Source organism: Littorina saxatilis, unplaced genomic scaffold, assembly GCF_037325665.1.
Source record: "Littorina saxatilis isolate snail1 unplaced genomic scaffold, US_GU_Lsax_2.0 scaffold_350, whole genome shotgun sequence".
In the NCBI taxonomy this organism is placed as follows: Eukaryota; Metazoa; Mollusca; class Gastropoda; order Littorinimorpha; family Littorinidae; genus Littorina; species Littorina saxatilis.
The window spans coordinates 27,501-39,000 of record NW_027129602.1 but is presented as its reverse complement, the minus strand read 5'-3'; the positions used below and the strand labels follow the sequence as shown (position 1 = coordinate 39,000).

Below are 11,500 nucleotides of genomic sequence, written 5' to 3'. Positions count from 1 at the left end.
CCTCTGTCGTAAACTTGGAGCATACCTGTTTCATGCACTGCGAATTAGAGAACATTTGACTGAAGATGTGATTGCTATGGATGCAACGTTCCACTAATATTGCACGTTAGAAATGTTTCATGAGCACATGAAAGGCACAGTGCAGCTCACAGCCTTCGTTTTGCGTTTTTGTTGCAGCTGAGTGCATTTACAGTTCAAAAATCCTCCTATGGTAGTAAAACAAACCCAAAACTACCCAACGACATCTGTGAAGCTCGACAGTTTCTTGTTCACGCGAGTGCATAAATTAACCTAGTTATTACGTGGTGTTTGGTCGGAGTTCGATTCAACAAACTCATGATGACGCCTGACATAGTTTGCTAGTGACGTGTCTTTTCAGTTGTGCATGATGTGCATGTGGTGATCTACCTGATCTAAATTTAGATCCAAAAATAGGCCAAGACCAGCCGGGTCCGAGTAAGAAATTAATTCGTAAAAAAATCGCAGTTCTTGACTCTTTGGGTGCAAGTCAATGAAACTTGGTAGTTCTTCTAACGGATAGCTGCCTGAGGTATGACTAAAAGCCCCAGGGGCTCCGTGCACCTGGATTTGACAAGTTCAGTACCATTCCTTTTCAACAGTTCGAAACCTACTTTTTGAAATCTGATTTAGACACGTCTTATTAATTTTCATGTTTTTTTCCACGCTGTAAGCTTTAGGAAAAGTTGTCACTGTACATAATACCCCCTTTCCAGGGGCCATTGGCTATAAGGATATAAACTTTGTCTTGTTTTGTCTTGTCTTGTCTTGTCTATCCGTGTTTCTCTCTGTCTCTCTCGCGTCAAGATCCTTTTATTCGTGACAACATAAAACCTGAATAGTTCAGAAACTTTTGATACAAAATCAACGAAGATTTACAAGTGTGTCTCCCGTTGTAATCCGCATTACAACATCTATTTTAAACTCATACAAACCCTGTATCAGAAATGACGTTTTCATCAACAAGACAGACGTAAGTCGCTTCGAATCTTTAGATTTAAGTTGATACATCGTGTTTTGTAAATTCACACTCGCGGGGCTGCTCAGTTGCAGTGTCTGGGTTATTCTCCAGAGTTGTCTACCATTTAGGGGCATGCATTCTCAGTCCTGTAAATGATTAAAAAGTATATTAAATGTGACCCTCCACCACGGAATGAGTCGGATGTCACCTCGCGCGGCTCTGCGCCGCTAGGACCAATATACGTCCGGGCGGTGTCAGGTATCAGTGTGAGGATCACCTTGGTCACAGGCTTATAACTCGAAAAGTTTTTGCTCTTTTTGGAAATGGATTTCACCATTGGATAGATCATAAAAAAAAATATTTCAGAAAATGTAATAATATAAATATCATGCAAAGGAGGTGTCATGCGACTCATTCTGTGGTGGAGGGTCACAAATGGCAACTAGAATGCATTCTCTTTACTTTTTTTTAGTAATACTCCTAATAGATAATGATACAGACATGCAACAGAAAAGAAAGTATATATTTTTGTCAACTTTGTTCAAATCCATGTCACAACCTTTGGTTTCCATGTATAGAAGTTGACGTACTTAAAAACCCTTGTAATTTACTGAACTTCAAAATGTGCAAGTATTTCTATTTGTGTTTGTCTGCAGGCAAGGGATATACTATATACTATTATGAACGATATCAATTTGCTTTGTTACAATGCCTCAGTTAAGTAAAGACATGTCAACTTCGTAACATAGTTTCCACTGGTACACATGTACGCTGCAGCTCTGGAGAATAACCCAGATAGACGATGACACCCACATGTGAAGATAACGCGTACGACCTTTTTGAATCACGCCGCTTTGTAGGCAGCTGTACTCTGACTTGGGCGAATTTTGGCAGCATGAGTTCCTTGTCGCAAACTTATTTTAGTTGTGTATCGGCTTACTCTCCCCTGAAAGTGGCGTATGACTGCCTGAATGGCGCGGTAGAAACGGTCAGGTAAATAAAAAAACTCGTGCAAAAGCATAAGTGAACGTGGGAGTTTCAGCCCATGAACAAAGAAGAAGAAGAAGAAGAAGAAGAAGAAGAAGAAGAAGAAGAAGAAGAAGAAGAAGAAGAAGAAGAAGAAGAAGAAGAAGAAGAAGAAGAAGAAGAAGTATGGGCTTACTCAGAACACAAAATGCTAAACATCTTACCATTTGGGGGAAAAAAATGTTTGTTCCCGACAACAAATCCTAAAAGGGTCGGTAGGTCGGTTCCTGGTTTAGAATAATCATATTGCGCTCACCTCATATTCTTATTCTCGATTTTACCCCGTTATTTTGGTGTATTTTTTCTCGAATTCATTTTTTTTCCTTTTCATAATTATATTCTTTTCTTTCATTCTTTATTTTTATTGTGATTTGTTTGGAGGGGTGGGGATTGAGAGAGGAGTGTTGACTTGAATATATGGTTTTCAATAATGTAGGTTATCGGATAAGGAAAACAAAATAGAATTCTTCGTAATAGAATTTTTTTTACTTTCCAATTTGCTTTGTTACAATGCCTCAGTTAAGTAAACGGTCAGGTAAATTAAAACACTAGTGCAAAAAACATGAATGAACGTGGGAGTTTCAGCCCATGAACAAAGAAGAAGGAGAAGAAGAAGAAGAAGAAGAAGAAGAAGAAGTATGGGCTTACTCAGAACACAAAATGCTAAACATCTTACCATTTGGGGGAAAAAAATGTTTGTTCCCGACAACAAATCCTAAAAGGGTCGGTAGGTCGGTTCCTTTTTTTTTTGATTGAAGGCTTTTTTTACATTTAGTCAAATTTTGACTAAATGTTTTAACATAGAGGGGGAATCGAGACGAGGGTCGTGGTGTATGTGTGTGTGTGTGTGTCTGTCTGTCTGTCTGTCTGTGCGTGTGTGTGTGTAGAGCGATTCAGACTAAACTACTGGACCGATCTTTATGAAATTTTACATGAGAGTTCCTGGGAATGATATCCCCGGACGTTTTTTTTCTTTTTCTCGATAAATACCTTTGATGACGTCATAACCGGCTCAGTTTTTGTAAAAGTTGAGGCGGCACTGTCACACCCTCATTTTTCAATCAAATTGATTGAAAGTTTAGCAAAGCAATTTTCGACGAAGGCCGGGGTTTGGTACTGCATTTCAGCTTGGTGGCTTAAAAAGTAATGAGTGAGTTTGGTCATTAAAAATCGGAAACTTGTAATTAAAAGTATGTTTTTATTAAACGATCCAAAAACAATTTCATCTTATTTTTCGTCATTTTCTGATTCCAAAAGCATATAAATATGTTATATTTGGATTAAAAACAAGCTCTGAAAATTAAAAAAATAAAAATTATGATCAAAATTAAATTTCCGAAATCGATTTAAAAACAATTTCGTCTTATTCCGTTTCGGTTCCTGATTCCAAAAACATATAGATATGATATGTTTGGATTAAAAACACGCTCAGAAAGTTAAAACGAAGAGAGGTACAGAAAAGCGTGCTATGCTGCACAGCGAAACCACTACCGCTCTGAACAGGCTCGTCAGTTTCACTCCATTTTGCACAAGCGGCGGACTACGGTCATTGTGAAAAAATGCAGTGCGTTCAGTTTCATTCTGTGAGTTCGACTGAGCTTGACTAAATGTTGTATTTTCGCCTTACGCGACTTGTTTTTATTTACAAAGGCGCATGTGACTTTTTTTTATTGGCCGGAAATCATGTGGTTTAGAATAATCATATTGCGCTCACCTCATATTCTTATTCTCGATTTTACCCCGGTTTTTTTTCTTTTTTTTCTCGAATTCATTTTTTTCCTTTTCATAATTATATTCTTTTCTTTCATTCTTTATTTTTATTGTGATTTTTTTGGAGGGATGGGGATTGGGAGAGGAGTGTTGAGTTGAATAATATATGGTTTTCAATAATGTAGGTTAGCGGATAAGGAAAACAAAATAGAATTCTTCGTAATATATTTTTTTTTACTTTCCAAAGGAAATCTCGACGTGATCATAAGAAGTCGTACTAATGCCTAAAACAGCCCCAGAGCGTTGGATTATTTGATCTACTGCAAGATCTGTTGGATATAACAGGGGACGTCATTTCCTCTTCTGTGTGGTTTTGACAGAGTTACGGCCCTTCCGCAAGTAAGATGATGGATGCATGTTGTTAAATTAAATTTTGAGTTTTGATCATATTTTTTTGTATTGTTTGTTTTCTATGTCGCACTGTCTCTGTTTGTCTCTGGCTGTCTCTCTTTCTGTCTCTATCTCTGGCTCTGTAGCTATCTCCGTCTCTCTGGCTCTCTGTCACCGTCTCTCTGTCTGTCTCTATCTCTGGCTCTGTAGCTATCTCCGTCTCTCTGGCTCTCTGTCACCGTCTCTCTTTCGCCGCGTCTCTTTGCGGCTTTGTGTGTGTGTGTGTGTGTGTGTGTGTGTGTGTGTGTATGTGTGTGTGTGTGTGCGTGCGTGCGTGCGTGCGTGCGTGCATGTGTATATGTGTGTGTGTGTGTCTCACTCTCTCTCTCTCTCTCTCTCTCTCTCTCTCTCTCTCTCTCTCTCTCTCTCTCTCTCTCTCTCTCTCTCTCTCTCTCTCTCTCTAAAACTCGCTCTGTCTCTGTCTCTATATACCTATGTCTCTATTTGTCTGTCTGTATGTCTGTATGTATGTCTGTCTGTATGTCTGTCTGTATGTCTGTCTGTATGTCTGTCTGAATGTCTGTCTGTATGTATGTCTGTCTGTCTGTCTGTAGGCCTATCTGTCTCTGTGTCTGTCTGTATCTCCTCTATTTCTCTGTCTCTCTCTCTCTCTCTCTCTCTCTCTCTCTCTCTCTCTCTCTCTCTCACTCTAGCTCTCTCTCTCTTCTTCAAACCCCCAGGGCATGTTCTGTGGCTGTTAATCTTTTTTTAAACGCAATTAGTAGCCGACTTATTATTCCTGGCTATCTTTTGTTTTACAATAATAGCATTACGTGCGCCTCTTTCAACCTTCGAACAAATTACACCTCCTTCAGTGCCTCCAAAAATTGAAACCGGAGTTCAGAAAAGTCAAATAATTTCATTATGATGCTTTTTTGGTGTGTTCGTCAAAGGCCTTGTTTGGGGGTGGGAATGGATTGTTTGTGTGTGTGTGTGTGTGTGTGTGTGTGTGTGTGTGTGTGTGTGTGCTTGCATGTATGTGCGTGTATGTGTGTGTGTATTTGTGTGTATAATGTGTGTGTGCGTGCGTGCATGTCTACGTTCGTGCGTACAGGCGAGCGTGCGCGCTAGTGTGCGTGCATGTGCATGCATGTGATATAAAGTATTCAACAGAGTCAAACCACAAAATGCACAACAAGTGGGTATATATTTACATCTTCAAACTGGCATGGTCAGACTGGAGAAATAAAATAAAGAAATGCTAAGATCGTCCTTTGCGCAATCAACTTGTTGAAGGAGGTCTTTAATGGATATGCTTCAGGGAACTCTCCTAAACCTTCATGATGAAATATATAAATAATAAGACTTGCACATGGTATTCAAGGTCTTCCATACACTCCAACACCAACAGTACCAGAAATGCATATAATTACAGGGTTCGTACAGGTCATGGAAAACCTGGAAAGTCATGGAATTTGATTTTTAATTTTTCAGGCCTGAAAAGTCATGGAATTTCAATTCAAGTCATGGAAAGTCATGGAATTTAACAAAAATAAGAAAAAAAAATAACCTATAGCATGCCAGCGGCGATTTTCGTTACGCAGCCACCCCCCCCCCCCCCCCCCCACCCCCCCCCCCCCCCCCCCCTTTGCCAGCCAGTAGCGATTTGCGTCGCCAGCACAAGGCTTGTTCGTATGCATACGAGAATAACGGTATTTTTAAGGGCACTTGAGCCAAAGCGAGGCTCACTTTTTTCCGTTATCTCGTCGTGTCGTTTGCGCTGCATTTGAGTCGGTTTCGTCGAAGTTTTCTGTTTTTGTTTTTGCATCGATAAAGTACTTTAGCGCTTCGACAAGTAAGATGGAGGATGATGAGTTTGAAACTTTCTTTCGAGTTGTTTGTTGACAACAAAAAGTATGCGAAATTGGAACGAATTACCGAGGAAGATCTTCGCGATGAACTGTGTATCGCGGTGAAAAAAATGACAGTTCGTCAAGTCACAGTGACGGTTACAAAACAGAATTTACGAAAGTGCAGATGGATACAAACAGTGGCTGGTCCAGTTTAGTGAAATGACAGGACCAGCAAACATTACCGATAATCTGACTGCGTAGCAAATGCTTGACTTGCTTGTCGAAGAGACACTGCGTAGAAACTGACTCAAATTCAGTGCAAAGCAAGCCAGTGTCAAAACTGGCAGTGACAAGACGTAAAAAGTTTGCGTGTTCGGAAATGGGGACCTGTGGATCTAGTCATGGAAAATGTTATTGAGGCTCATGGAAAGTCATGGAAAAGTCATGGAATTTTGTTTCTAAAATCCAGTGAGGACCCCGTAATTACATCCTTGCGAATTTGTGTGCAGAGTGAAACAAAATAATTCTGGATTCGTACGGTCATTAGCTGACAGGTTCGGACTGGTGAAAATCGTGATTTAAAACCAATCCTTGAAAGTTTTGTTTGTTTGGTTGTTTGCGTCTACGACCCCGCGGTCGTTTCCCAATGCATCTCAACCAAGATCTTGTCGATAGCTGAGTACGCTGCAGGATAACAAAAATAATGAAAAATATAAAATGAAAAAAGCACTCGAGAAATCCCAGCCTCTCATTTGTCGCCCAAAAATGAATAAAAAATAGATAAAAAGCCGTTGTTTTTTAATTTTTTTAGTTTTTTTTAACTCTCTCTCTCTCGATTAAAATCTCCGCGTTTTGTGAACCAATTGAAAAGCACACGTATGGGGCATCTCTATCAAGAGCGGGTTGCTTCCCCTCCTCGTAAGGCCGCTCTCCTGCGTTGGGAGTTTCTCACGATCGATTGGCGAAAGGGATTATGGGTTCGATTTTCGACCGAATGCAGTTTACGCCCCAGGGTTTGTCGACCTTCTGAACTTAAAATCCGAAATTGTGCGCGAGGGTGAAAGAAACGTCTGTGGTTCGTAGAGTGTAAGAGGAGAAAGGAAAGATTAGAGTGACACGAAAATGTAATTCAAGAACAGTGTCCCTATGTTAGAGACGAAAACCTTTCTCTTTGCACCAACAAGCTTATTTTTGAAAGTGACCAATTGTTTATCCATGAATCTGGTCGTTTTTGTTGATTTGACTCAGTACCCATATTCATGCCAACAACCCTTATTTTATATGCATTTTTCAAATATATATTTAGCGAGCTACTGCTTATTTGTCACAGGATTATGGTTTGTAATGTACTATGTATATTCTTTTTTGTATGCGCTTTCTTTCTTTCTTTATTTGGTGTTTAACGTCGTTTTCAACCATTCAAGGTTATATCGCGACGGGTTGTATGCGCTAACCACCTTCATCTTTTATATGTACCTACCGTCCTTTCCTCCCACCTCCACCCTCCCCCCTCTTCCTCCTGCTAGCTTTTTCTTATTCTTTCTGATTTCCTTTAACTATGCTTTTCATCTAGATAGTTCCACAATGTATAAGTAATGCTTGTCGGACATCATATTTGTGCTATTTTCCTACTACGTAGGGCGCGTAATATAAGCGTTCGCTTGAGTTCGTGTCCCTATTGTTTATCGTTGTATTATTGTATCATGTTTGATTTAATAAAACATTGTTTAGGCCAAAAAACAAAATAGGTCTGTTTAGGGTAACCCGACCGACCCTATTTTTTTCGCGCGACCCTGGACTTTTTTTGGCATTTGGGAAAAAAAGAAAAAAAAATTGGGGTTTTTTTGCAAAATAACGTAAAAATATGGTTTTTTGGAGAAAAAAAAATAAATAAAAAATCCCGACCTACCGACCCTATTTTTTTGGCCTATGTTACCGTAAACAGACCTTTTTTTTGGCCTTAAACCAATGTTAGAGACCCTGTTGCAAGGAGTCCAACTATTCCGACAGAGGGAACCCGTTGCACCGTGTCAAAAACGAGGTCGAATCGTAGTGGAAATAGATTATTTTGACTGAACATTGATTCTTATACCATTACGCCCAGGGTCAACATTCTGACTATTAATGGCGCTTGAGTAGGCATGCTGGGTATTTTCGTGTTTCTATAACCCACCGAACTCTGACATGGATTACAGGATCTTTTCCGTGCGCACTTGGTCTTGTGCTTGCGTGTACACACGAAGGGGGTTAAGTCCCTAGCAGGTATGCACATAAGTTGACCTGTGAGATCGGAAAATTCTCCACTATTAACTTACCAGGCGGCAGCGACCGGGATTCGAACTCACGACCTTCCGATTAGGAGGCCGACGTCTTACCACCCCGCCACAGCGCCCGTTCTGTGTACTTAACATACATCCCTTTTCAAACGACACAATTACATTACCTGTATTCGTCTAATATTACGGTTTGCTCTTTGTGTAAGCTTGACTGTGGTCCAGTGTGATTTTTAAAAACAATTTTGCAACAGCGTTAAAGGCACAGTTCTTCCAAAAGTAGCTTTTAAGAAATGTATTCATACACAAAACAATATATATAATCCTCGTCTGCCTTGAAGCAGTCAGGATGGTGTTGTCTATTTATGTTGTTGTTGTTGTTGTGTTTTTACATTTAGTCAAGTTTTGACTAAATGTTCGTAGAGGGGGGAATCGAGACGAGGGTCGTGGTGTATGTGCGTGTGTGTGTGTGTGTCTGTCTGTGTGTGTGTGTGTGTGTGTGTGTGTGTGTGTGTGTAGAGCGATTCAGACTAAACTACTGGACCGATCTTTATGAAATTTGACATGAGAGTTCCTGGGTATGAAATCCCCGAATGTTTTTTTCATGTTTTTGTTAAATGTCTTTGATGACGTCATATCCGGCTTTTTGTGAAAGTTGAGGCGGCACTGTCACACTCTAATTTTCCAAACAATTTTGTTGAAATTTTGGTCGGGTAATGTTCGACAAAGCCCGGACTTCGGTATTGCATTTCAGCGTGGTGGCTTAAAAATTAATTAATGACTTTGGTCATTAAAACGTTTATCTTATTCTCCATCATTTGCTGATTCCAAAAACATATAAATATGTTATATTCGGATTAAAAACAAGCTCTGAAAATTAAATATATCAAAATTATTATCAAAATTAAATTTTCCAAATCAATTTAAAAACACTTTCATCTTATTACTTGTCGGTTCCTGATTCAAAAAACATATAGATATATGTTTGGATTAAAAACACGCTCAGAAAGTTAAAACGAAAAGTGGTACAGAAAAGCATGCTATCCTTCTCAGCGCAACTACTACCCCGCTCTTTTTGTCAATTTCAATGCCTTTGCCATGAGCGGTGGACTGACGATGCTACGGGTATACAGTCTTGCTGAAAAATTGCATTGCGTTCAGTTTCATTCTGTGAGTTAGACAGCTACTTGACTAAATGTTGTATTTGTGCCTTACGCGACTTGTTGTTTGTTATCGTTATAGCTATGTGTCCAAGCAGATGGGGTAGCCTTATGTAAACACAAGGTTGGATCTGATTAATTGAATAACATTGTTTTCACAGGAAGGACTTTAATTAAAGCTCGGTAATCGTGACAATAGCATTGTCTGTCTTTTCTAAAACTAACGTTATTTTTCTTTGACTGTTGCAGACTGACGTCACTATGACGACGTATACTGTGGCTGACGTCATGGCAACCCCACTGACGCCTCACTATATCCCCAGCAATATGGACCTGAGCGGCTCTTACAATTCGTCAGACTTGTACAACATGACGTCAGAACAGGCGTCACTTGGCCCCAATATGACGCAGGCCACCGATGAAGATCGGTGGGGCGCGCTGAAGCAATACCCTCAGTTCTTGGTGGCTCATGCCATTAACACCTATTGCCTTCGGATCATAACGGCCATCGGTTTCCCTGGAAACATACTCAGGTAAGCGATAGTGCAAAGCATTAGGGGTGTCGAAGTGGTAGTGTCCGGAAAGACATTGACGTATACAGCTTCACAGACAATTGTGGTTGGAGGACGGCAGGGTTAGGGCTGGGGTCAAAACAAAGATAGAGGGATGGGGTCAAAACAAAGATAGAGGGATGGGGTCAAAACAAAGATAGAGGGATGGGGTCAAAACAAAGATAGAGGGATGGGGTCAAAACAAAGATAGAGGGATGGGGTCAAAACAAAGATAGAGGGATGGGGTCAAAACAAAGATAGAGGGATGGGGTCAAAACAAAGATAGAGGGATGGGGTCAAAACAAAGATAGAGGGATGGGGTCAAAACAAAGATAGAGGGATGGGGTCAAAACAAAAATAGAGGGATGGGGTCAAAACAAAGATAGAGGGATGGGGTCAAAACAAAGATAGAGGGATGGGCTATGGAGACGTTGTCATAACTGGACCAAAGGAGAGCACACAAAAAAGCAGGAAAGTAAAAAGAGAGAGGGAGGTAGGGAGGGAAGGAGGGAGGGGAAGAGAGTGGGATTGTGCGAACCCTAACCCTAACCCTAACCCTAACCCTAACCCTAACTCTTGCGCTTTTGTGCCCATTGTTTGAAGCCGATATTGTTATACAAACAGACCAACAGATAGACAGACAGACAGACATGGAGACAGACAGGCAGGCAGGCAAGACGTAGACACAGATACGCATCCAAACAGATGGGGGGGGGGGGGGGAGGCGGTAGAGGGGTGGCGGCCAAACGGACGAGTACAGTAATGGAATGGTTCAATCAATCAAACATAAATCCTTACTTTATTTATAATACATTTACCCCGCTATCTAATGTTTTTGATTTTGATTTATTTGTTCTTCAGTTTCATCACCATTCTACGCATGAAGCCTGCATCCCACCCTGCCATCTATGTGGCCGTCCTGGCCATTTCCGACAACTGTTGCCTAGCAGCCAAGCTTCTATTAATAGAAGTCACGCGCCATGACGTCAACGTGGGAGCCGCCGGCTGCAAGCTTCTGTTCTTCGTGGGCAACGCTACCGCCATCTATGCTAACTGGCTCTTGGTTTTGATGACGGTAGGTTTCTCGAGGGCTGCGTTTTTCTATAATTGTTCCCAAAAATCGTTAAAAAACAAGAAATTCCTCCGAGGTAGGAAAAACACCCCCGTCCTTAGCATTCTCACTGCCACCAACTGAGCAGGCACTGCTAACAAGTGTGGTTATTTCCCTTTGACCATTAAAATGTCCCTCTATAAGTCCTTGTAGAATCTTAATCCACCAATAACTCCCTAACCGTGTGTTTGACTGGTCCCAATTTTTGTAAGGACCGTCTCAGGAATGTATAGAACCTGTTCACCAAGTTTGGTGACGATCGGTCCGTTCATTCTTGAGATCTATATGCGAACACAAACAAACAAACAAACAAACACATCGATCGAAACCTATACACACCCCTATACCGGGGGTGTAATAAAGGGTGGTAAGAAAACACTTCCACCGTCTATGCCAACTGGCTATCATAGTATTGGTTTTGATAAAGGTAAGTTCCTCGAAAGTTGC

The 11,500-nt window shown here is 40.8% G+C and overlaps 1 protein-coding gene across 1 annotated transcript in view; it reads left to right on the top strand.

The window, feature by feature from the left end:
- The first annotated feature begins 2,024 nt into the window (after positions 1-2,024).
- The window catches only part of LOC138957835 (blue-sensitive opsin-like), a 21,083-nt gene continuing 11,607 nt past the window's right edge, over positions 2,025-11,500 (top strand). The window contains exons 1-3 of the mRNA XM_070328883.1: positions 2,025-2,129; positions 9,641-9,924; positions 10,804-11,017. Coding sequence (XP_070184984.1) covers positions 2,025-2,129; positions 9,641-9,924; positions 10,804-11,017 — 603 coding nt within the window. The remainder of the gene's footprint in view (positions 2,130-9,640; positions 9,925-10,803; positions 11,018-11,500) is intronic.